This window comes from Phyllobates terribilis, unplaced genomic scaffold (genome assembly GCF_046119375.1).
Source record: "Phyllobates terribilis strain yellow unplaced genomic scaffold, ASM4611937v1 Scaffold_1__5_contigs__length_1240528914, whole genome shotgun sequence".
NCBI classification, from domain to species: Eukaryota; Metazoa; Chordata; class Amphibia; order Anura; family Dendrobatidae; genus Phyllobates; species Phyllobates terribilis.
In genome coordinates, this window is record NW_027362761.1 from 625,070,893 (window position 1) to 625,097,527 (window position 26,635).

General features: G+C 49.0%; 1 protein-coding gene across 6 annotated transcripts in view; it reads right to left on the reverse strand.

Annotated features, from left to right (window-relative positions):
• Positions 1–26,635, reverse strand: part of LOC141169838 (killer cell lectin-like receptor subfamily G member 1) — a 240,318-nt gene that overhangs the window by 904 nt on the left and 212,779 nt on the right. For 4 of the 6 annotated variants that reach the window (XM_073655124.1, XM_073655127.1, XM_073655126.1 and 1 more), the window contains 2 exons: positions 25,842–25,990; positions 16,419–16,522 (listed from right to left, as the gene is read on the reverse strand). In XM_073655124.1, coding sequence (XP_073511225.1) covers positions 16,419–16,522; positions 25,842–25,990 — 253 coding nt within the window. The remainder of the gene's footprint in view (positions 1–16,418; positions 16,523–25,841; positions 25,991–26,635) is intronic. The other 2 variants (XM_073655125.1, XM_073655129.1) reach the window with 2 other exon arrangements.

Below are 26,635 nucleotides of genomic sequence, written 5' to 3' on the forward strand. Positions count from 1 at the left end.
ACGTACTACAAGTATCAGACGTGCTGGGAATAAGATGTGCTGATGACCAGATCCCAACGTAGTCTAAGGAAAGGAACTACCAGTTGAGATATCTCAAGGTAAGACAAATGGATTACTTCTTTATCTAAGCAAAGTAGACTAAGATTTATGTCTTCAGACAAGTCTAATTGAGAAGTTTTATGGCTCAGCTTATATGCAGAATGTGAAATGGAAAACTAAAGTTAGATTCTAAGCTGATGTCCTTTAATAGAGAAATTGTGAAATATTTTACAGTCGGTTGATGTATTTCACACGTTTATGTCACTGAAATCCAAACATGACTGTGTAGAAATAGTGTCAAAGGACACCAATGAAGTTTCTGATATTGACTGTAATGTGGAAATTGAACAACACGTGAGACACGTAACTGCTACTGAAGGTGACCTTGTGTCTGATGACATAGGGACTGACATGGGAACTGACGTAGAAGGCACTGAAGTAGTAGGAAACGTGGGAGAAGACATGAGAAGTGACGTAGGTGGAACTCACGTACAAAGGCCATTATAAATAGAAGACAACTGGGAAGCCACAGAGGCCCAACTCCAAATTAAAGTTAGGAAAAAAATTGTTAAAATTATGCAAAATCATGTCAAAATCCATGTGTGTAGAAATTCAGAGATGTTTGAGAGCTTTGCTGATACGTTTGATTTAACCAATCAGGAGAAGAATCATTTGCTTAAAATGTGGCTTCCTGTGACATTTTCCAGATGCCTAATGTTAATGTCTTGTGAAAACGAGTCACATGAATGGTTAAATGATACGGACAGATTAAGACATAATATAAAATATATGCCCAGACATAGATATTCTTCAGGAATTAAGGATTGGTAGGAGAGAATGTACATTTACATTCATGCCCACGGTTGAACGGTTGTTCAGAACTCTCATTAAAAATGGCGACTTACAGCAAATGAGAAAAAGTTTTGGAAACACATTTGCATTTTTAAATTCGACATTTCATGTTGTTCCGTCACAAAAAGGTTCTTTGCTTAAATGTGCGCGAATTTGTTAGGAAACATGAGAATCGTGAAAGGAAAATAAATCGAGGTCATTTTGTAAAATCAGAAAGGGTAAAATCTTATCAGAAGCCAAAATCAAACTCTACTAAACAGAGTCATCCCCTAATCTAATCTATGAAATAGGCAGGAGAGTCCACATCTGCTATAAACCGGATGAGAGGACTCAAAAGTCAATTTCTTCATAGGAAGAGTTAAAAATTCCAAGTTCTGACCTTTCCTCTCTAAAAAGACAAACGACAGAAATTGTCAAACAGAAGCAGGTGGGACCAGCTGCCATTGACATTGAGGGGTGTAAACGGAGGACTCAATAATCTGATCATTTTAACCCCTTTCTGATGTGGTCAGTAATAGTACCCACCACGTCAGCACCCCCTATCAGCGCGGGCTCCGGCGCTGAGCCCGCACTAAGCCGGGCACATGTCAGCTGATTTATACAGCTGCCATGTGCCCACAACAGCCGCGGAGGGAATCGCGAACCACCCGCGGCTGTTAACATGTTAAATGCCTCTGTCAATCTCTGACAGCGGCATTTAATAGTGTCACTTACCCTGCCCATCGATGACCCCGTCACGTAATCGTGGGTCACCGATGCATGGGCATGACAACCCGGGGTCTGCAGCAGACCCCTGTGGTTGTCATGTAAAGATCGCTATGAGGGACACCTAGTGGTCAGCGCTTATAGCATATGAGCATTTCTACTACATAGGGGCGATCTGCTCATCGCCTGTATGTAGCAGAGGTGATCAGACAGTTGCTGCTTCTAGTCTCCAATGAAGACTATTGAATCATGCAGAAAGTGTAAAAAAAAATATTTTAAAAATATTAAAAAAAAATAAAAAAAAATGTGATGCCTCTACTCGTAAAGCCCGTGTTTTACCCTGGGTGATGGGGGACTCGGTGTCGGGCCCTGTGATGGAGAGATGGGATGCAGTCGTGGCCCAGGCCCGACCCGTGCTCAGGGCCGTCACATTAGAAAGAGATTGTATGGGCTTGTCCGGGTTGAGTGGCTGATTTACGACTACGCCACCTGTGGTGCCTGGTGAAGGGTCACCAGCGCCGCTACAGTCCGCTGAGGCCCGGTGTCATGGCGGCCAAAGTTATTACTACTCCCCACAAGCGGAGCAAGGCCTCAGGGCAGAGGGACAGGATGGAGGGGGTAGTAGTAGAGGAGAAGGGATCCCGCATCCCGCTGTGTGGCGCAGAAATAACAGTCCGGAGGCCATAGGGGTGAACTTCCAAGGCTTTACTCACTTAGATGGCAGAGGAAGGCGAATCCCTGCTCCTCACGGAGTCCTGCGGTCACCAAGGACGGGGGTCCGACAACCTCCGAGTAAGTCCAGTGTTCAGTCGAGACCTTACACCAGAGTGTTCCTGAACTACAGACCAAATCCTTTCCTGTCCGTGTGTGTGCAAATAGGCCGGGACTCCCTCTGAACTCCTCTCAGAACAAGGGCACAGGTGGCAGCTCCGCTCCGTCCGATGCCGGGTGGGATCCTCTAGGCCTAACCGGGCTTTCCCGTCCACGACGTAGAGTAGCAAGGTCGGGTGTCAGGGGCTGGTAGCCCTTTTGCAGCCAGATTCCCTCTGAATATATCAGCATGGCGAGGACAGGTAGCGTACACCGCTCCGTCTGCATCCTGCCTGGGATCCATTTGCTGTGGAGCCACACTCCTAAGCTCCGGGCCTTCTTGATCCTGGTCCTTGGCCGGGTTGAGACATTCCTTGTCTACAACCTACCTCTCGTCCCAAGGCCAGGGTACGAGGGCTGTGTCCCTTGCCGGGGCAGGCCCACACAGGATCTGCGTTCCCGGAGGGAGGTCACAGTCACACACAGTATTTGACAGCACAGTTAACAGCCGAAAAGACTAGCCAAAAACCAAGACCAAAGATGGCTTTTTATTAAATATGAAATTTAAAGTGTAACTAACTTGTAAGTCCTCCACCCTCACCCACTAACTGGTTCACCTAACTCTTGGTTCCCCAGTCTCCCTTTAACCAGGGGAGCAGCACCTAGTGCATATTTGCTCCCTCTGGTGGAGAAATATGGTGTTGGATGCAAAGGTTGGGTCACGACTATCACACTGTCCTTACCTCAGAGGAGGAACACTACACTCCATTAAAGAAGTGCAGCATCCCTGTGGCGGTCGAACCCTCAGCGGCGCCACATTCCCCCATGGTAAAACACAGCACGTCCTCGGGCTGCAAAAGAAGTAACACCCAGGAAATTTTCTTTTTAATATAACAAAACTATCTTCCGTTTATGGGAGGCACATTTCTTAAACGTTGCATAACAAGATATATAGTATAAAAGTATAAAATTATAAAATTATAAAAGTGATAGCATTTTTCCAGAGACATTTGTGCAAACAGACAGGTAAAAGTGCAAGGACGCAGAGTCAGTTCAGAAGTGCGAGGGACCTGTCCTAAACCCCCAACGTGGGCCCTGGGGTGGCTATAGGGCATGAAGATCCCGAGTTGAACCTTCCGGAGAGCCACCCTGACAGGATTTTCTTCTGAGGTCTTGAGGTAGAAATATACGGGGTTTTTGTATAAAACCAATATGGAGCACCTAAAAAGATGCAAACTACTTACAAAGGAAAGAGTCTGTCTGCAGCCACTCCGCAGGGACACGTGTCTCTAGAAACCAGGTATAACAAATAAGCAAATAGAAAAAAGTCAAATTTTAAACTTGTAAACAAAAACAGAAACAGCCGGGGGCTGCTTTAAACCTCGGGCTCACTCCTTGGAAAGGGCTCATTCCTCCCGAAGGAGGCTATCCGGTCCCCTGAGGCTGAGCGCGGGGTGGCGTCGCTCCCAGACACCTTGTGCACGTCCAGGGCGTACCACCATCGCTCCCCCTGGTGGCGAGAGAAAGTCACTGTATCGCCCGGGAAGAGGTTCCGACCAGGGTGTCCCTTTTTGAGGCGTGGCTCAACGTCTCGCCGGCTGACGAACACATCATCCTGGTACTTGGGACACCGGATGAACCCCCACCCCGCCTCAGGGTGGAAATGGACGACCTGGCCTTCTAATCGGGGACTGGGACGGGTGGCCTCCTCCTGACGCGCCCGAGATTTAGCAGCTTTAGCACGCACCTCGAGGCACTCGCAGCGCTGCTCCCGCTGACGTTGCTCCCGTGCGAGCTGAAAGATCTGATCGCTGCACCACTGGCTCCTCCTCCGCGCTTCAGCCCGGGTCTCCCGGGGGAAGCCCATCAGGTCGCCCCCCTGGTTTTCCCAGGCCCACTCCTCAGCCTCGGGCCAGGTTACCGCTGGTGTGGGTAGCGGGGTAAGAACGGGTTGCTGCGGGTCCGCTGCAGGGGCGGACCAGTCCGGGTTGGAGCCGGTAGTTTCCTCTGCAGCTTCAGGCACCTCCGAATCAGGGTTTAGGCGGCATCGCAGGTCCCCACTCATGGCTGCCGATTGCAGCTCCAGAGCCAACGCTTGCTCCCAGGTGACCGCGTGGGGAATTAGGTACTCCGTCATGAGGTCCAGGATAGTCACGGTAGGCTCTGCAGCCGGGGCAGGGGTTGCACACTCACCCGCCGCTGGGCCGCCCTCGACCTCTGTCACCGTGTCACTTTGTCCTGGGACCTCAACTCCTTGGTGCAGGTCAAGGATATGCAGCAGCATCTCCTCGCGCCACGCAGCCTTCGCCACCTCCTGGGCCTCTCTTTGCCTTCTCAAGAGTCCCGGAGTTTCCTGCCGGAGAAATGCAAAATCTCCCGGGGTCAATACGCTGCCACCTTGCTCTCTGCTGGGTGAAGGGCCTGAACCGGGTTCAGTTGATGCGTGGACTTGCTCCCCAGAGGCGTCCATGTCTGCCTCTGTTGATTGCCAAGCTCCGACTACAAGGGCCGCACCTTGTTGCTTTTCTTCTTCCTCCTCTTTCGGGGCGGTTCCTGGGCAGGATGCTGACAGGCCCGAATTCGTTCAGCCCATCCGGTTTGACGGGCATTACCCCGCGGACAGTCTCTGATGGAAGCGGCAGTCCACATTTTTGGCGCCAAGCGGGAGCCAGCCCACGATGGGAGGCATTGAAAGACAGTCTTGTTATAGCGTTATGGCGCCTGTTCTTCTTGGGCGGGCGCCATTTTAAGTGTAAAACAACAGTTCAAGGTGTAAGGCACACAGTACCTGGTAGCAATGGGCACTTCTTCCTTTGCTGCGGGCACGCGATCCTGTCGACTACGCCAGGTTGTGACGCCTCTACTCGTAAAGTCCGTGTTTTACCCTGGGTGTTGGGGGACTCGGTGTCGGGCCCTGTGATGGAGAGATGGGATGCAGTCGTGGCCCGGGTCCGACCCGTGCTCAGGGCCGTCACATTAGAAAGAGATGGTGTGGGCTTGTCCGGGTTGAGTGGCTGATTAACGACTACGCCACCTGTGGTGCCTGGTGAAGGGTCACCAGCGCCGCTGCAGTCCGCTGAGGCATGGTGTGATGGCGGCTAAAGTTCTTACTACTCCCCACAGGCGGAGCAAGGCCTCAGGGCAGAGGGACAGGATGGAGGGGGTAGTAGTAGAGGAGAAGGGATCCCGCATCCCGCTGTGTGGCGCAGAAATAACAGTCCGGAGGCCATAGGGGTGAACTTCCAAGGCTTTACTCACTTAGATGGCAGGAGGAAGGCGACTCCCTGCTCCTCGCGGAGTCCTGCGGTCACCAGGGACGGGGGTCCGACAACCTCCGAGTAAGTACAGCGTTCAGTCGAGACCTTACACCAGAGTGTTCCTGAACTACAGACCAAATCCTTTCCTGTTCGTGTGTGTGCAAATAGGCCGGGACTCCCTCTGAGCTCCTCTCAGAACAAGGGCACGGGTGGCAGCTCCGCTCCGTCCGATGCCCGGTGGGATCCTCTGGGCCTAACCAGGCTTTCCCGTCCAGGACGTAGAGTAGCAAGGTCGGGTGTCGGGGGCCGGTACCCCTTTTGCAGCCAGAGTCCCTCTGAATATATCAGCATGGCGAGGACAGGTGGCGTACACCGCTTCGTCTGCATCCTGCCTGGGATCCATTTGCTGTGGAGCCACACTCCTAAGCTCCGGGCCTTCTTGATCCTGGTCCTTGGCTGGGTTGAGACATTCCTTGTCTACAACCTACCTCTCGTCCCAAGGCCAGGGTACGAGGGCTGTGTCCCCTGTCGGTGCAGGCCCACACAGGATCTGCGCTCCTGGAGGGAGGTCACAGTACACACAGTATTTGACAGCACAGTTAACAGCCGAAAAGACTAGCCAAAGACCAAGACCAAAGATGGCTTTTTATTAAATATGAAATTTAAAGTGTAACTAACTTGTAAGTCCTCCACCCTCACCCACTAACTGGTTCCTACCACTTTGTGTTCCCCAGTCTCCCTGTAACCAGGGGAGCAGCGCCTAGTGCATACTAGCTTCCTCTGGTGGAGAAGTGTGGTGTTGGATGCAAGGTTGGGTCACGACTATCACACTGGGCTTACCTCAGAGGAGGAACACTACACTCCATTAAAGAAGTGCAGCATCCCTGTGGCGATCGAACCCTCAGGGGCGCCACAAATATAAAAGTTTAAATCACCCGCCTTTCGCCCCATTCAAAATAAAATAATAAAAAATAAACCCCACATACACATATTTGGTATCGCCGCGTTCAGAATCGCCCGATCTATCAACATAAAAAAAGAATTAATCCGGTAAACGGCGTAACGAGAAAAAAATTCTAAACGCCAGAATTATGTTTTTTTGGTTGCCACAACATTGCAATAAAATGCAATAAAAACATCCAATCTACCCCAAAATGGTATCATTAAAAATGTCAGCTCGGCGCACAAAAAATAAGCCCTCACCCAGCCCCAGATCCGGAAAAATGGAGACGCTACAGGTCTCGGAAAGTGGCGCCATTTTTTTTAAGCAAACTTTAGAATTTTTTTCACCACTTAAATAAAAAAGAACCTACACATGTTTGGTGTCTACGAACTCGTAATGATCTGGAGAATAAATGAAAAGTGTTGTACAATGTATCATTAGTTATTTGTAATTATATACAGTATAATTGTGTAGTTATCTAGTTATCTGTAACTTTATATATCTATATACCTACAGTATGTGTGTGTGTGTATATATCTATATATATTTACACTGTGTGCAGAATTATTAGACAAGTTGTATTTTAGAGGATTATTTTTATTATTGATCAACAACTATGTTCTCAATCAACCCAAAAGACTCAAATATCCAAGCTTAATATTTTTGGAAGTTGGAGTGGTTTTTTTTTAGATTTGGCTATCTTAGGAGGATATCTGTTTGCGCAGGTAACTATTACTGTGCAGAATTATTAGGCAGCTTAATCAAAACCAAATATAATCCCACCTCACTTGTTTATTTTCACCAGGTAAACCAATATCAGTGCACAAAATTTAGAAATAAACATTTCTGACATGCAAAAACAAAAACCAAAAAAATTAGTGATCAGTATAGCCACCTTTCTTTATGATGACACTCAACAGCCTCCATCCATAGATTCTGTCAGTTGCTTTATCTGTTTTCGATCAACATTGCGTGCAGCAGCCACCACAGCCTCCCAGACACTGCTCCCAGATGTGTACTGTTTTCCCTCTCTGTAGATCTCACCACAGCCTCCCAGACACTGCTCCCAGAGGTGTACTGTTTTCCCTCTCTGTAGATCTCACATTTTATGATGGACCATAGGTTCTCTATGGGGTTCAGATCAGGTGACCAAGGGGGCCATGTCATTATTTTTCTTCTTTTAGACCTTTACTGGCCAGCCACGCTGTGGAGTAGTTGGATGCATGTGATGGAGCATTGTCTCCTGCATGAAAATCATGTTTTTCTTGAACGATACCAACTTCTTCCTGTACCACTGCTTGAAGAAGTTGTCTTCCAGAAACTGGCAGTAGGTCTGGGAGTTTTGCTTCACTCCATCCTCAACCCGAAAAGGTCCCACAAGTTCATCTTTGATGATACCAGCCCATACCAGTACCTCACCTCCACCTTGCTGGCGCCTGAGTCGGAGTGGAGCTCTCTGCCCTTTACTGATCCAGCCTCTGGCCCATTCATCTGGCCCATGAAGAGTCACTCTCATTTCATCAGTCCATGAAACCTTTGAAAAATCAGTCTTAAGATATTTCTTGGTCCATTCTTGGTGTTTTATCTTATGTTTCTTGTTCTTAGGTGGTGGTTTTTCAGCCTTCCTTACCTTGGCCGTGTCCCTGAGTATCGCACACCTTGTGCTTTTTGATACTCCAGTAACGTTGCAGCTCTGAAATATGGTAAAACTGGTGGCGAATGGCATCTTGGCAGCTTCACGCTTGATTTTCCTCAATTCATGGGCAGTTATTTTGCGCCTTTTTTGGCCAACACGCTTCTTGCGACCCTATTGGCTATTTGCCATGAAACGCTTGATTGTTCGGTGATGACGCTTCAAAAGTTTGGAAATTTCAAGACTGCTGCCTCCCTCTGCAAGACATCTCACAATATTGGAGTTTTCAGAGCCCGTCAAATCTCTCTTCTGACCCATTTTGCCAAAGGAAAGGAAGTTGCCTAATAATTAAGCACACCTTATATAGGGTGTTGAGGTCATTAGTCAACACCCCTCCTCATTACAGAGATGCACATCACCAGATTTACTTCATTGGTAGTTGGCTCTCAAGCCTATGCAGCTTGGAGTAGGACAACATGTATAAAAAGTATCATGTGAGCAAAATACGCATTTGCCTAATAATTCTGCACACAGTGTATATACACACACACACACACATATACAGGGTGGGCCATTTACATGGATATACCTAAATTAAATAGGAATGGTTGGTGATATCAACTTCCTGCTTGTGGCACATTAGTATATGGTAGGGGGAAAACTTTTCCAGATGGGTGGTGACCATGGCGGCCATTTTGAATTCGGCCATTTTGGATCCAACTTTATTTTTTTCAATGGGAAGAGGGTCATGTGACACATCAAACTTATTGAGAATTTCATAAGACAAACAATGGTGTGCTTGGTTTTAACATAACTTTATTCTTTCAAAAGTTTTTTACAAGTTTATGACCACTTATAAAATGTGTTCAAAGTGCTGCCCATTGTGTTGTATTGTCAATGCAACCCTCTTCTCCTACTGTTGACACACTGATAGCAACACCGCAGAAGAAATGCTAGCACAGGCTTCCATGATCCATTGTTTCAGATGCTGCACATCTCGTATCTTCACAGCATAGACAATTGCCTTCAGATGACCCCAAAGATAAAAGATAAAAGGGGTCAGATCAAGAGACAGTGGTGGCCATTCACCTGGCCCACGACGACCAATCCACTTTCCAGGAAACTGTTCATGTAGGAATGCTCGGACCTGACACCCATAATGTGGTGGTGACCATCTTGTTGGAAAAACTCAGGGAACGTGCCATCTTCAGTGCATAAAGAGGGCAACACATCATCATGGAGCAATTTCAGATATCCAGTGGCATTGAGGTTTCCACTGATGAAGAATGGCCCCACTATCTTTGTATCCCATATACCACACCATAGCATCAAGATACGAGATGTGCAGCATCTGAAACAGCGGATACTGGAAGCCTGTGCTGGCATTTCTTCTGCGGTGTTGCTATCAGTGTGTCCAGAGTGGGAGAAATGAACTATAATATTTTCCAGCTTGAAAAAAAAATCAGGATTAATACCGCAGTATTTGATCACGTGTGATGAACAATTCTTTTGGGCAGCGCCGGTAAACTGATGCTAGTGGTCAGCGAAAAAGACTTTAAATGGAGTATAATCTTTTGCAGATTGTGAAACAGGATTAATACTGCAGTAATATTTGACCACCTGAGATGATGGATACGTTTCTCTGCTTCCACAATACAGCAATGCTATTCAAATCAACCAAATCTGGCTGTATGCTGCTGACAAGCAAGTGCAGCAATAAAAATGGTGTATTATACAGTCATGGCCAAAAGTTTTGAGAATGACACCAAAATGATATTTTCCCATGATCTGCTGGCCTGTGGTTTTTATTAGTGTTTGTCTGATGTTTATATCACATACAGAAATATAATTGCAATCATATTATGAGTACCAATAGGTTATATTGACAGAATGAGTTAATGCAGCAAGTGAATATTTGCAGTGTTGCCCCTTCTTCTTCAAGACCTCTGTAATTCTCCCTGGCATGCTCTCAATCAACTTTTGGACCAAATCCTGACTGATAGCAGTCCATTCTTGCATAATCAATGCTTGCATTTTGCCAGAATTTGTTGGTTTTTGTTTGTCCACCCTTCTCTTGATGATTGACCACAAGTTCTCAATTGGATTAAGATCTGGGGAGTTTCCAGGCCATGGACCCAAAATCTCTATGTTTTGTTCCATGAGCCATTTAGTTATCACCTTTGCTTCATGGCAAGGTGCTCCATCATGCTGGAAAAGGCATTGTTGGGCGCCAAACTGCTCTTGGACGGTTGGGAGAAGTTGCTCTTGGAGGACATTCTGGTACCATTCTTTATTCATGGCTGCGTTTTTAGGCAAGACTGTGAGTGAGCCGATTCCCTTGGCTGAGAAGCAACCCCACACATGAATGGTTTCAGGATGCTTTACAGTTGGCATGAGACAAGACTGGTGGTAGCACTCACCTCTTCTTCTCCGAATAAGCTGTTTTCCAGATGTCCCAAACAATCGAAAAGGGGATTCATCAGAGAAAATGACTTTGCCCTAGTCCTCAGCAGTCCACTCCATGTACCTTTTGCAGAATATCAGTCGGTCCCTGATGTTTTTTCTGGAGAGAAGTGGCTTCTTTGCTGCCCTCCTTGAAACCAGCCCTTGCTCAAAGAGTCTCCGCCTCACAGTGGGTGCAGAAGCACTCACACCAGCCTGCTGCCATTCCTGAGCAAGCTCAGCACTGCTGGTAGTCCCATCCCGCAGCTGAAACAGTTTTAAGATATGGTCCTGGTGCTTGCTGGTCTTTCTTGGGCGCCCTGGAGCCTTTTTGACAACAATGGAAGCTCTCTCCTTGAAGTTCTTGATGATGCGATAGATTGTTGACTGAGGTGCAATCTTTGTAGCTGCGATACTCTTCCCTGTTAGGCCATTTTTGTGCAGTGCAATGATGGCTGCACGTGTTTCTTTAGAGATAACCATGGTTAACTGAAGAGAAACAATGATACCAAGAACCAGCCTCCTTTTAAAGTGTCCAGTGATGTCATTCTTACTTAATCATGACTGATTGATCGCCAGCCCTGTCCTCATCAACACCCACACCTGTGTTAATGGATCAATCACTAAAAAGATGTTAGCTGCTCCTTTTAAGGCAGGACTGCAATGATGTTGAAATGTGTTTTGGGGGTTAAAGTTCAATTTCTGGGCAAATATTGACTTTGCAAGTACAGTAATTGCTGTTAAGCTGATCACTCTTTGACATTCAGGAGTATATGCAAATTGCCATTACAAAAAATGAAGCAGTAAACTTTGGAAAAATTACTACTTGTCTCATTCTCAATACTTTTGGCCATGACTGTATTGCTTTTCACCAAAATTAGCAGGATTAAGCCCTTAAGGACCGAGCCATTTTGTAGGTTAATGACTTGGCCTCATTTTTTAACTTTGACCACTGTCATTTTAGGAGGTAATTACTCTGGAAGGCTTCAATGGATCGCCCTGATTCTGAGAATGGTTTTTCGAGACATATTGTACTTCATGATTGTGGTAAATGTTTTTCGATAAGACTTGCGTTTATTTGTGAAAAAATGAGAAATTTAGCAAAAATTTTGAAAATTTCACAATTTCACAAATTTTGCTGGAATGGTTTGAGGGTGCCATGTCACATTGGTAAAGCCCCTGAGGTGCCAGAACAGCAGAATCCCCCATAAGTGACCCCACTTTACAAACTACACCTCTCAATGGATTCAGCTAAGGGTGCAGTGATCACATTGACACCACAGGTGTGTCACAGATTTTTTTACCATTGGGCAGTGAAGAAAAAAATAATTACATTTTTACCACAAAAATGTTGTTTTTGCCCCAGATTTTACATTTTGACACAGGGAAATTGGTAAAAAAATGGCACCAAAATGTGTCACACAATTTCTTCTGAACGTGGCAATACCCCACATGTGGCTGTACAGTACTGCTTAGCCACACGGTGAGACTCATGAGTTTCCTAGAATAGTTTGCAGACTCCATATACAGAGCCCCCAAGTGCTAGAAGAGCAGAATCCCCCTTAAGTGATCCCATTTTGGAAATTCTACCCCTGCCAAACATGTAAACCCTAAATGTGGTTTAGATACACTGTGGTGCTCAGAAAGGAAGGGAGAACTAGGATTTGGGAGCGCAAAATTTGCTGAATTTCTTTTGGGGGGGGTGAGGAGCCATTTTGCTTTTCCAGAGCCTTTGTACTACCAGTAACTTGGAAGCCCCCTATATTTCCATTCACAGATGATGAATCAGAGTGGGGGCTTTTTATGTGATGCTTTTATTGGGAACATTTTACATAACATTTGGGATCACATTTATCCTGTGCTCTACGTGGAGCACTTACTTAGGGGTTTCCATCTACGTAAATCTCCAAATGACATAATAGTTGTTCTTCTTTTCAGAGGTGCACAAAACTGTGGCTGACTGCACTTTTATGCACGCCTAAAAAGATGGCCGGATCACAGGCCAGATGGCGTCCACGGTGCCTCCATCTGCCTCATTACAGGGAATCTTCCGCCGGCGGTTCCGTCTGAATCACGTATTTCTCAGATTTACATGGAAATCCCGACGTAAGTGCTCAGCGCAGAGCTCAGGATAACTGTGAGCCGGGCCTCACCGCGATCTTTGGGAGGCAGAATGAAAAAATAAACAGCATGTAAAGAATTAGTTTTATTTTTTTACGCTGTTCCTCGTGAGGTATAAGCGATTAAACAACTTTATTCTTCGCGTCGGTGCGATTACAGAGATACAAGATTTATATCTGGTTTTTATGTTTGGCAGCTGTCACACACTAAAAGACGCTTTTTTGCATCTCCATATTTTTTTTCATCGCCATATTTTGAGAGCTATAATTTTTCCATATTTCGGCCAACATGAGTCATGTGAGGGCTTGTTTTTTGTGGGACAAGTTGATGTTTTTATTGGTACCATTTTCGGGCAAATTACATTTTTTGATTGTTTTCTATTATAATATTTTTCTAATATTTTTTTATTTATATAGCGCCAACATATTCCGCAGCACTTTACAATTAAGCGGGGACATGTACAGGCAATAAATTCAATACAAGGTAAGACAGTTTAAACAGTTACATTAGAAGTGAGGGTCCGGCCGCTCGCTGCTTACATTCTACATGGAAATGGGGGGACACAATAGGTGAGAAGTGCTTGTTATTTCAGGTCTGGCAATTATAATAAATAGGGATTTTCATATAAAGCTGTATGATCCGGTCATCAGCCCGTATGTATAAGTGCAATACTCAAGTATCGAGTGCAGTTATCTTGTGCATGGAGGGTGTGGAGACAGATGAACAGTAGGGAGCAGATTCTGAATAATATTTAGGAGGGAACAGGGGAAAGTTTGTTTACTGGGTATTTGAGATGGTAGGCTTGTTTAAAGAGATGGGTTTTTAAAGCGCGCTTGAAGACTTGGGGGCTAGGCATCAGTCGGATCGTCTGGGGTAGAGCATTCCAGAAAACTGGCACAGCACAAGAGAAGTCTTGGAGACAGGTGCGTGGTTCGGATTATGGGGGATGTTAGTCTTAGGTCATTTGTGGAACGGAGCGCACGTGTAGACAGAGATGAGAGAGGAGATATAAGGTGGTGCAGAACTGTGGAGAGCTTTGTGGGTGAGAGCAACGAGTTTATATTGGACCCTGAGGCGGACCGGCAACCAGTGTAAAGACTGGCAAAAGATGGAGGCGTCGGTGAAGCGGCTGGACAGAAATACGACCCTGGCTGCCGCATTTAGGACGGATTGAAGAGGAGAAAGTTTGGTAAGAGGGAGACCGATCAGAAGAGAGTTGCAGTAGTCCAGACGAGAGAGAATAAGAGACAGTCAGAGGTTTAGCAGTTTCAAAGGTGAGAAAAGGTCGGATTCTGGAGATGCCCCCCCAGGGCAGCGAGCGTGCTGCTTGGGAGTTATGGTTGAATCCTCCAAGGTAATTTCGATGTTAGGTAGAGTTAGGTTAGTAGAGGGGAGAAACACAAGAAGTTCAGTTTTGGAGAGATTCAGTTTAAGATAGAGGGAGGACATGATGTTAGACTCAGCGGACAGACAATCCTTGGTATTTTGTATTAGGGTAGGGGTGATGTCAGGGGAAGAAGTGTATAATTGGGTGTCGTCAGCATAGAGATGATACTGGAACCCAAATCTGCTGATTGTTTGTCCAATAGGGGCAGTGTATAGAGAGAAGAGGAGGGGGCCTAGGACTGAGCCCTGCGGACCCCGATAGTAAGGGGAGGAGGAGAGGAAGAGGAGCCGGCAAAACATACAGTGAAGGAGCGGTCAGAGAGGTAGGAGGAGAACCAGGAGAGAACGGTGTCCTTGAGGCCAATAGAGCGAAGCATAGTGAGGAGGAGCTGGTGATCCACAGTGTCGAATTCTATTCTGATTTTTGGGAGTCAGAATGAACAAAAAACAGCAATTCAGGAATTTTTTTTGTTTTTTTTATGCTGTTCCTCGTCTGGTAAAACTGATAAGGCAGCGTTATTCTTCGGGTCAGTACGATTATAGCGATACCTCATTTATGTCACTTTTTTATGTTTTTGCACTTTTACATAATTATTTTTTCTATAAAAGTTTTTATTATCTTTGCGTCACTGTATGCTGAGAACTGTAACCTTTTCATTTTTCGGCTGATGGAGCTGTATGGCGGCTTGATTGTTGCTGGACAAGATGACGATCTTTTTGATCGCGTTTTATTCCACTTTTTTCCAGCGGTATGATGAAAAAGCATAGCTTCCCATGATATTTTTTTTTTACGCCGCTCACTGAAGGGGTTAACTAGCATACCATTTTTATAAATTGGGGCGTTCCGGACTCGGTGATACCAGATATCTGTACTTTTTTGTTTATATTTAGTTTTTACATAAAAATGTGCATTTATTAGTGTAATACTTTTTATTTTTACAATTATTTTTTCCTTTTTTTTTTAAACTTTCTTACTTAGTCCCTTTATGGGACTTTCACTTTTTTCACTTTTTCAACAGGTATAATGCATTGCAATGCGCTAGATTACAGTGCATTATACCTGTGCAAAATACAGCACGCAGCATGGTCTTAGAAGCTTTCTGTAGCGTGGTGTCCCGGGGGTGACGACCCCGGGTCACCATTGCAACAGTCGGGCCCCCGAAGGCCCTGAAGGCAGAGCTCAAGTCCCTCTGCCTGCTTCCTGAATGCTGTGATCACACTCGATCGCAGCATTTAGGGGGTTAACAGTCTGGGGCGGCGCTGGCACCGCTGCTGGCTGTTAGTGCAGGGGCTCACCCACCAGCAGCACTTAGCTCCGCCACTGATCGCGCAGGAGGTGCTGATAGTTCAGCTTCTCCTGGGCAATCATGATGTGGTCAGATTGACTGACCGATCACAGCGATCTGGGTGCAGGGACCACCGCTATGGGTCCCTGCACCTCTTATCGTACTGATCATCTGTGACAGCAGTCGGCACGGAACGGTCACACGCAGTGACAGTTTAAATGCATGACGGAGATAACTAGCAAACTAGCACCCGGCCATGACGGGCTATCCCTGTCATAGAACATAATGGGGTTAAGAGCAAAAAGAATATTATCAGCCCTGATATCTAGGGCTATGGATGGGAGCTCCAGCAGCAGAAAGACCGTGCAATGGATCCTATTCTGTACTATACTAGCTCTCCACAAACTCTGCCTAACTACCGCTATCAGCAGGATTAATATTCATCAGAATTAGTCCTTACAAGGACTGTTAGAGTAGATTGATAATAGTGGTGTGGAATCTCTGTTTAAAGTCACCGCCAATTCTCTCCCTACACTGTCTGATCCGGAGTGACTGTGACGAGCATGGCGGCGCCCGGTCTGATATACACCTGATGACGCTGTGCGGCCAGCCAATCACTGTAATGCCACAACCAACATGGCTCCGGCATTACAGTGAGTGGCAGGCAATCCCTGCATGGTACTTGGCTGACTAAAATGCACCAACCATGCAGGGAGGAGACCCGAGCTCCTGCCCCAACATTCAAAATTACTCGCCGAGCATCTCGAGCACTGTGATGCTCGGGCAAGTACCGAATAGTGGCAAGCACGTTCACTCATCACTAGTATACACCACTGGGAGTATCATACAGCAGTCACACATGGTGGAGGGCGGCTGCTATCATTAGGACTATGAGGTCATTACTGAGGAGTCTTGACTCTACATTGTACAGACGTTTCACTTACTCGATGCTCCCATCTGCCCATTTTCCCGTCCATTCTCCTTGGTGTTCAGTGCCACGACTCATTAGTCCAATCCAGAATTCTTGTTTTGTGATTTTTACCAGCTTCTGTATAATACGATAATGAGGAGACCGGTGTTATATAGTGATAATGATACTTATATAGCACCCACATAGTCCCCAGCGCTGTACAACAAGACCCAGAATACACTGATGGATACAATTCGATACAATATTATGGTATAAAGACGAGGACAGAAAAGGCTCGAGAACAAGGCAGAGCCGTCCAAAGAGGAGGAGCAGTACAGGAGAAGGCTCAGAGGTGGTCACGTAAGGGGGAAGACCGGGGTGTAAGTGCTTTCAGGGCAAGGGATCCGGAACTGCCAGGGCCGTACCTCCTGTTGCAGGGGAGAGACAGACTGCGAGCACAGGAGTCATGTGACTGGGAAGTTGGGGGTGTGTCCAGAGACAGAGCTGGGAAGTCAGGTGACTCCTGGTGTGACTAGAGAGAGGAAGGGACGAGGACATTTTGTGCGGGAAAGCGGAGCTGAGCCCTGCGCAGGAGAACAGTGTGACAGGGTCCAGGCTCCTGGCTCGAGTACTGGGAGCAGGAGTCGGGTGCAGTGGACCAGAGGAGTCAAGCCCGACTATAGAGATAAGGGACCCAGGGTCCGTGGAGCCGAGGCACTTGAGGTGCCGTGTTATGGACTAGGGGCACAGCGGGTAAAACCGTAGACCGCACTCTGCCGCCAGAAGACGGAGCATTGTTTGGGTGGGGAAGCCTGAAGAAATCATCACCTGCATCCGCTGGCGACTGCCTTGTGAGGAGCCAGAGTCAGCTAAGTGTACAAACTGACGTTTACAACCGGTTCGGCTCTGCTACATCTTGTCAGACTGTGAACTGTTCGTTATAGACTTTCACCTGCTATTTCCCCCCCCATATTTTCCTTGTTACTCCCTGCTTGGAGATTGACCTTGTTCTTATAAACCCCCCCTGTTTATTAACCCCGTATTGGCTGCTCTGTGTTTCTGTGTCACTGCATCAAAAGTACCCGTGTTACATTTGGCGTAGTCGGCAGGATGCAGTCATTAGACACAGACACTGCAGAGCAGCCCATCCTGGGAGCTCCTAAATCTAGCTTGCCGCTGGGGGCCATGCTCAGCAATCTCCCAAAGTTCACCAGGGACAATATGATGCTGTGGGACTGGATTGAGAGAGTTAGGAGTATGTTACGTATGCATCCGATGACCCCAGCTGTGCAAGCCGAAATAGCCTTACTGGCCCTGGACGGCGAGGCCCGGTACTCCGTGATGTACCGCCCTCCCCATCACCGGAATACTGTAGAAAAAGTAGTGCAGATACTGGAGGAAATGCATGGGGATCCCACCAATGTAGGAGAGCTGAGGATATGACTGTTTCACCAAGTGCAGCAGGAGGGGAAGACTGTGACGCAGTATGTTAATGCCTTACAGAGGATGCATGCCCATATCACTAGAAAAGACGACATGGGGAATTTGGGAATGGGCCCCCCTCACGTGATCTTGAGGGACCAGTTTGTGGCAGGCCTCAGGGATGTGCAGCTGAAGCAGGCCTTGCGGGAGCGCCTGCGCGCCAACCCACGTATGACTTTTATAGAAGTGGGGGCGAAGGCTCGTGTGTGAGAGCAGGAGATGGGGGTAACGGCCCTGGCAGGGATGGTCCGGAGTAACGAGGTACCCACTCCGCCTGAACCGGAATGGGCTCGAGAGATGCGGAAGGAGATACAGGAGATGCGGGATGAATGGTCCAGTCTCAAGAAGACCCCTGTTCCGACACCAGAGATACCCAGATCGATAGCCCCAGTTATGGAAAGAATTGAATTCAGGACCCCCCCTGCAGAAGAGTTCCGTAGAGAAGTGAGGCAGCCCTACACAGACAGAGACACGACCTGCTGGAAGTGTGGAGGCACAGGACATTACGCCAGGGGCTGTGCGAGCCAAGGGCAGCCCCTGTCACGGCAGCCGTTAAACTAGCAGGCTCCGTGTTTGGGGGACACAACCCGGAGCCTGAGGAAGGGGAAAGAAGAAAAGGAAGTCCCAAGGACCTGGTTTCCACCAGCCCGACTGTCAGGGCTGAAATAAGCGGTCGGGCTGTTCACTGCCTGATTGACTCGGGATCCCCGGTGACTACGATGACAGAAGCCTACTTTCAACAGCGATTTCCAGAGATAGCGCGGCCTGAATGGGGACCAGTAATTAGACTCACGGCAGCTAATCAATTACCCATCCCAGTCGCAGGGGTGGTGTGGATGAAGATCCGAGTATGTGGAAAAGATGTGGGGGAAAAAAGGAGTCGTCTTAGTTGCAGGGGGAACTGGAAGTGGACCCCCGGTGACCCTCGGAATGAATGTGCTGAAAGAGATCGGGCAAATCCTGATTAGTGAGCCGAGGGAGATTCCTCTAGCCAGTGGGACCCATGAACTCCCCAAAGGATGGTCTTTCAACAACTAATCCGAGCTGCCCAGGCTCAGGAGACATCGAGTGAAGGGAAGGTCCTGGGAAAAATAATAGTGCCAGCAGCTACGGTGCTCACCTTACCGCCGGGACAAACTGTACTCAATTTACCCGCACGGGCCTGCACACCTCTTGAGGGAGTCGAAGTTCAGATAGAACCAACATCGATGGACAAAGTACCTCCCAGACTCTTGGTGGCTCGGACACTGGCCACCGTACAGGGTGGCAATGTTATAGTGCGGTGTGTTAATCTGGGCGAAGATGATCTCACACTCCCTCCCAGGGTGGAAATAGCCCAGATTCAGGGAATGCCAGAGAAGTTGGTGCGACCTGATGTGGTACAGCTGTCCACCGTATGAGGAGACCCCTGGACTCTGACGGTCACCGTGCCCCCGGAACCCCAGCGGGCTAGTGCGAAGGGGGGGGACGAAGAATCATAGAATGAATGCAGGCTGAATTGACGGGACTTACACCTCGACAGGTGCAGCAGGTTGAGGAGGTACTGGAGCGGTACCAGGAAGTTTTTGCTCGCCATCAGGATGACTTTGGTTGCACCGAAGCCATTACCCACGAGATTCCCACGGGGAGCGATGCCCCAGTGTGGGAGAGATACCGGCAGATACCTCCCCAGATGTATAAAGAGGTTAAGGAGATGCTAGCCCATATGTTACAGAATGGTGTGATACGGGAGAGTCAGAGTCCGTGGGCAGCCCCGATTGTCCTGGTCCGGAAGAAAGATGGGACCCTGCGGTTCTGTGTGGACTATAGACGACTGAATGCCTATACAGTACGGGACTCTTACCAACTACCTCGAATCGAAGAGTCTCTGTCGGCCTTAGGGAAGGCAAGATACTTCTCCTCCTTGGATCTGGCCAGTGGGTACTGGCAGGTGCCCGTGGCCGAACATGACCATGTGAAGATGGCGTTCATATTACTCATGGGACTGTTTGAGTTCAATCGGATGCCCTTCGGCCTGACTAACCCCCCGGGACGTTCCAGCTTCTGATGGAGAGGTGCCTGGGCGATTTGAACTTCGAGGAAACACTGATTTACCTTGACGACATAATTGTCTATGCCGCCACCTTCGAGGAACACCTCCAGCGACTGGAGCAAGTACTGAGTCGCCTACAGAGTCATGGCCTAAAGGTGAAGCCCCAGAAGTGCCACCTGTTCCGCAAACAGATCGAATATCTCGGTCATACTGTATCCGGTGAAGGAGTCAGGCCCACCCGGGAGAAGGTACAGGAGTGGCCTACCCCGAAGACCGTGAAGGACGTTCGGGCCTTCCTGGGACTTTCCGGGTACTACCGAAGATTCGTGAAGAACTTCACCCGCATAGCCAACCCATTGCTGGAGCTACTTAAGGGAGTGCCGGCGGGCTCCAAGAATCAGGCGATTCGGTGGGGAAGCAGTCAGGAAGAGGCTTTTCGTGCCCTAAAAATGGCCCTGACCGAGGCCCCAATACTTGCCTATGCAGATTTCTCCCAACCATTCATACTCCACACTGATGGGAGCCTACATGGTCTAGGAGCCGTGTTATCCCAAGTACAGGATGGGAAAGAGAGCGTGATTGTGTTCGCCAGTCGCTCCCTTCATGACTCCAAGAGGAACCCAGATAATTATAGCTCTTTCAAATTAGAGTTGCTGGCTCTGGTTTGGGCAATGACCGAGAAGTTTGCAGAGTACTGGTGAGAACACATAACAACCCGCTGGCCCACCTGGAGAATGCGAAATTGGGAGCCCTGGAGCAGCGATGGGTGGCCCGCATGGCCAGGTACCGGTATAAGATTGCCTACCGGCCTAAGGCAGAGAATACTCACGCCGACGCCCTCTCCAGAGTGACATATGAACAGCCTGATCATGACCGCGATGAAGATTTGGAGAAGGATGAGATCCCTAGCTTCCGAAGTTTCGTGGGACCGCTGACCGCGGCGTAGGGACAGATCGGAGAGACGTCGGAAGAACAAGTGCTAGGGCGGCCAAGAGATGACTGGATCCGACTTCAACAGACTGACAGAGAAGTTGCTCAATTACGTCAATGGGTGGCTTTGCGGCAAGTCCCCAGTCGAGAAGAGAGAAGTACTCTGTCCCCGGGAGCACTGAAAATGCTGGGACAATGGGAGAGACTGTGTTTGCGCGACGGGCTGCTGTACCAACGGGTGCAGCTACTGCGAAAGTTCGGGACCACCTTGCAAGTGGTGATCCCAGAAAAGTTGGTCGGAGTAGTGGCCAAGGAGGCTCATGAACGAGGGGCTCACTTCGGACCAGAGAAGACATTTCAGTGGTTGCAGAGGCTGGTGTATCATCCCCGACTGTGAGTAACAATAGAAGACACTTGTTGAAGATGTCGGAGCTGTGAGCTGGTTAAGCCCCCGGAGCAGTGGGTCCCCATACAAACCATTGTGACTTCTGCCCCCTTGGAGGTGCTGATGATCAACTATTTGGCTGTTGGACCGGCGCATCTCGGGTATGAACATTGCCTGGTAATGACAGACCACTTCACAAAGTTTGCGGTAGTGACCCCGACCAAGGACCAGACCGCCGAGTCAGCTGCGCAGGCCATCTGCCGAGAATTCATTCGGGTGTATGGCTGCCCAAAGAGGATCCATTCCGATCAAGGCGCCTGCTTCCAAGGCCGGATGATGGAAGAGCTGCAACGGTTGTACAAGATTGAGAAGTCACAGACTGCTCCTTACCACCCTCAAGGAAATGGGGCCTGTGAACGCTTTAATCGGACACTGATCCAAATGCTGCGCACGTTGGAGGAAGATCGGAAGGTACGATGGCCTGAGTTTGTGTCCGAGCTGGTGTGTGTCTACAACAACCGAGTGAATAGTACAACGGGGTTCACTCCTTACACCTTGCTGTTTGGGCGAAAGGGGCGAGAGATCACCGAGTTAGAGCAGGACCCTGAGGAGGACTACCCACGGACGGGGATGTCTTCCTGGGTCCAGGAACATCGGCATCAACTGCAGACCTTGCGACGGTTGGTACAACAAAAGTTTCAGGAACTCAAACATCATGAGACATTGCCTCTTCGAGGGACAGCTCTGAGGCCCGGGGAGCGGGTGTTGGTTCGGGACAGGCGGCCCCGGGGCAAATTGAGTAAGCGGTGGGAATGGACCCCGCACCGAGTGAAGCACAGGATTGGCGCTGAAGGACCTGTGTACGCAGTTCAACCCGAGGGGACTGAAGGAGCCCCTACCAGAGTTGTTCATCATAGTATGCTGCGGCCCTGTCTGTCTAAAGATGACAAGGATGAAGAAGAATCACCTGCTTCTAGAGTAGGTCCTGTCACAGTTGTCCCAAGCCACGATGTGGACGAAGAATAATTGTTGATTCTACCTCCGAGCCCCAGCACTCGATTACCTGCAGTCCCCTGTGCAGGCGGCGAGGGAACAACATCGGTTGAAGCCACCCGGCAGGCAGAGATTGAGAATCTGAGTGACCCTGCACCCCCCATCGGTCAAACTGAGTTACGCCGGTCAGAACGGACAACAGCAGGAGTGCCTCTTCAACGTTACGAACAAGATCAATTTATATGGCACCATATCGTCCAGGAAGTCCAAGAGTGTGAACGTTTGATGAAGGAACTCTCACCCGTGGAATGGCGAGTTAAAGGAGAGCGGGAGTGTAAGGGGGAAGACCGGGGTGTAAGTGCTTTCAGAGCAAGGGATCCGGAACTGCCGGGGCCGTACCTCCTGTTGCAGGGGGGAGACAGACTGAGAGCACAGGCGTCATGTGACTGGGAAGTTGGGGGTGTGTCCAGAGACAGAGCTGGGAAGTCAGGTGACCGGGTGACTCCTGGTGTGACTAGAGAGAGGAAGGGACGAGGACGTTTGGCACGGGAAAGCGGAGCTGAGTCCTGCGCAGGAGAACAGTGTGAGAGGGTCCAGGCTCCTGGCTCGAGTACTGGGAGCAGGAGTCGGGTGCAGTGGACCAGAGGAGTCAAGCCCGACTATAGAGATAAGGGACTCCGGGTCCGTGGAGCCGAGGCACGTGAGGTGCCGTGTTATGGACTAGGGGCTCAGCGGGTAAAACCGGAGACCGCCCGCTGCCGCCAGAAGACGGAGCATTGTTTGGGTGGGGAAGCCTGAAGAAATCATCACCTGCATCCGCTGGCGACTGCCTTGTGAGGAGGCAGAGTCAGCTAAGTGTACAAACTGACGTTTACAACCGGTTCGGCTCTGCTACATCTTGTCAGACTGTGAACTGTTCGTTATAGACTTTCACCTGCTATTTCCCTTGTTTTCCCCCCATATTTTCCTTGTTACTCCCTGCGTGGAGATTGACCTTGTTCTTATAAACCCCCCTGTTTATTAACCCTGTATTGGCTGCTCTGTGTTTCTGTGTCACTGCATCTAAAGTACCCATGTTACAGTCACCTCAGATGAGGACAAAGAGGAGGAGCAGCACAGGAAAAGCCCAGAGATGGTCACCACAGATGAGGACAAAGAGGAGGAGCAGCACAGGAGAAGGCTCAGAGGTGGTCACCACAGATGAGGACAAAGTGGAGGAGCAGTGTGGCGCCCCTGAGGGTTCAGTTGCCACAGAGGTACGGCACGTCACCCAGAGGTGTGGCATCTCCTTCTCTCAGGTAAGGAGGGAGTGCTGCCTGGGACCCTAACACCCACACTCAACACTACACTACTCCAGACCGGCTGGAAGGGCATTATGCACTGCTTTCTGCTGGCCCCATCCCTGGCTGGAGTGGGGGGGAACAAAAGTGAGGGGGAACCAAGTAGTGGGTGTGGGTGGAGGAGGCAGACCAGGGGAGCACTTGGAGAAGATACATATATATATGGGGAAGCCATCTTTTTGGGAGTTGGACAGAGAGAGTCGGATGGAGAGGGAGAGAGAGGACGTGAGGATTGGAGGCTCTTCAGGAGCTCCACTCGGGAGGCAGGCTTGGCCTGTCATGCCCAAGATTAAGAGAGCGAAGTGGGAGAAGGAGAAAGGCTCCAGGAACTGAAGGGATCCCAGGGGGTACGATGAGTGTAGGATGGCACCCGTACGCCCGAATCTGCCAGGTGGTAGAGGGATCAGGCCGCAAGAAGGGAACCGGTCCCTGGACTAGCCGAGTTACTTTAGGTCTCAGCTAGAAAACCGGAGGCTTCTGCACTTTCAAGGTGCAGTTGCCACATCCACACCTAAGCCGCCAAAAAGGGCACCAAGTGAGGTCCGGGAACTCCAAGTTGCCCAGAGGGATCCCAAGGTACCTGATCGGGACTTTGTGTGGCGGGGCGCAGGGCAGGAGGGAGAGACCCAGCGCGGGAAGTCGGCAAAGAAAGGAACATACAGAAAGGGGTCCCGTTAAGTGCTCTTGAGATTCTTGAGGGAGTGCTGAACCCCTGCCTGGTAAACGCAGCGCGACGTGGGAGGCTGTCACCTGTACAGTGCAACCTGAGGAACTTAACAACTGTGAGTAAACTCGGATGACTGCACCCCACTGTCTCTGTCAGTTATTGCCACTGCGTTATCACTCCTGCACTACAACGCCCAGCATCACCATCTGCACCTACACTGTCCTGGAGCTGAGCTCTGCCTGTGGAGAGCCACACCAACCCAGCTGCCCTAACATCTGCTCCAGAGGTCTGCAGCAGCGGTGGTACTCATTACCAGGAACCACAGGTGGCATCACGAGACAAAACTATTATTCATCCCTTCAAGCAACAACCCCTTTTTTAAGAGTGACCCCAGGGTACAGGCCCGGGAGCCGACCGCCGTGACATCCCAAGAAGGTAAAGGCCCGGGTACCGAGTCGCCCATATCCCCCTGGGCGAGTCAGCAGCACAGGATAAGGCCCAGAGGTGGTCACAATAGATGAGGACAAAGAGGAGGAGGAGCAGCACAGGAGAAGGCCCAGAGGTGGTCACCACAGATGAGGACAAAGAGGAGGAGCAGCACAGGAGAAGGCCCAGAGGTGGTCACCACAGATGAGGACAAAGAGGAGGAGCAGCACAGGAGAAGGCCCAGAGGTGGTCACCACAGATGAGGACAAAGAGGAGGAGCACCACAGGAGAAGGCCCAGAGGTGGTCACCACAGATGAGGACAAAGAGGAGGAGCTGCACAGGAGAAGGCCCAGAGGTGGTCACCATAGGTGAGGAGACTTCTTAGCAGAGCAGAATGCGAGTATGAGGAGAGATTTCAGATGACCAAAAGCTATTCCTCCTAATTCCTCCATACAGATGTACTGTCAGCTCAGTTTAGCGTGCATTTATTTATTTTATGAGGAAAGAGGAAAAAGTTACTGACAGACACGTCAAGCAGCAGTTCATCAGGAAAACTGGGAAACTGAGAAGAGTGGATTGTGTTGGAGCTGGAGAGAGACAAGCTGGAATCTCTCTGAGTGGAGACTGCACAGGTCGTGTGCTCCAAACCGCAAGTATCACTGGTTGCTATGGACAATAGCTGTTTTGTGTGACTGAATTGAGACTCAGCCATGTCTGAGTAGCCAGGGTCTATATTGCTTGGTTAATGCCTGGACAAGTTTAGGGATTTTGTGTTTATGGTTTTGTTTTGGTGCTATGCAACCTGTGGAAATAAACACTATTCCATGTGTGATATAAAAATGCTGTGGCTTCGTGTTCCAAGCGGCTACTAGAGAGAGTAAACCCCTACACTATATTAACCAGTGTTCCCCATGTCCATTGTCCTCCATATTTAATGGACGCTATGCCCAATGTCTTCCATTTCCACTGTTCCCCATTTGCAATATGTTCTATGCTAAATGTCCTCCATGTTCACTGTCCTCCATGCCTAGTGTCCTCCATGTCTAATTTCTCCAACATGTTTTCTGTCCATTATGTCCCATGTTCTCCATGCTCACTCTCCTCCATATTCACTGTCCTCCACCCACACTGTCCTCGGCTATTCTCCCTGGGTGCATTGTCCTCCATGTCCACTGCTCTGGGCTCATTCTCCATCACTGACCAGTATCATTCCCTCCTTCACCATTGCCAGTTGGGCGTTTTGCTTCTCGCAGTCGTCCTCACTTTCTTTCTGGCTCTTCTGGTTTTCGGAGAAGCGATAACACTTGTTACTAATAAGAATCCAGGGATCAGAACACGGAGAGAACGAGTCTGCGAAACAAGAGAATGGAATCAATCATTATCCTCATGATATAAACAAGTATGTGCCCCCTCCGGTGTCCCCTGGTTCTGAATGTTTGTTTGTGACTTTTCATCGTCTGATGAATCCTGCATTTAGTGACTCCTGCAATGAGCAGGGGGTTGGACCAAATGACCCTGGAGGTCCCCTCCAACTTTAACATTCTATGTTTCTATCTCACCATTTATATACTGAAGAGACAACTCATCAGAGCCAGAAATAAGGATCGCGGTACGGTAGAGTCACGAGGCTGTGTACTGCTCTGTGGTCACATGGCATGCACCGCTCCGCCTATATTAAAGGAAACCTTACAGCTGACACATGCTACCCAATCCACGGTATCAGGCACTGGCTGTATGATCTCAGCCCGGTATGTCTGGCTTAGTAAAGCAATGATATTTCAGGTAAAAGCATACCTTAAAAGATCCCACTAGTCTCCAGCAGCTTCTCTCCACCTGCTCCATTGGAGTGACAGGTATCCTTATATGCACACATCTATCACTAAAGGGCAGTGGGCGGAGAGAAGCCACCGAGGACCCTCTGTCCATCTAGTCTCCCGTGTGGCTCGGTCCCAGTAAATTTTTCTCTGAAAGGTCGCAGCATTAAAGTGAGACATA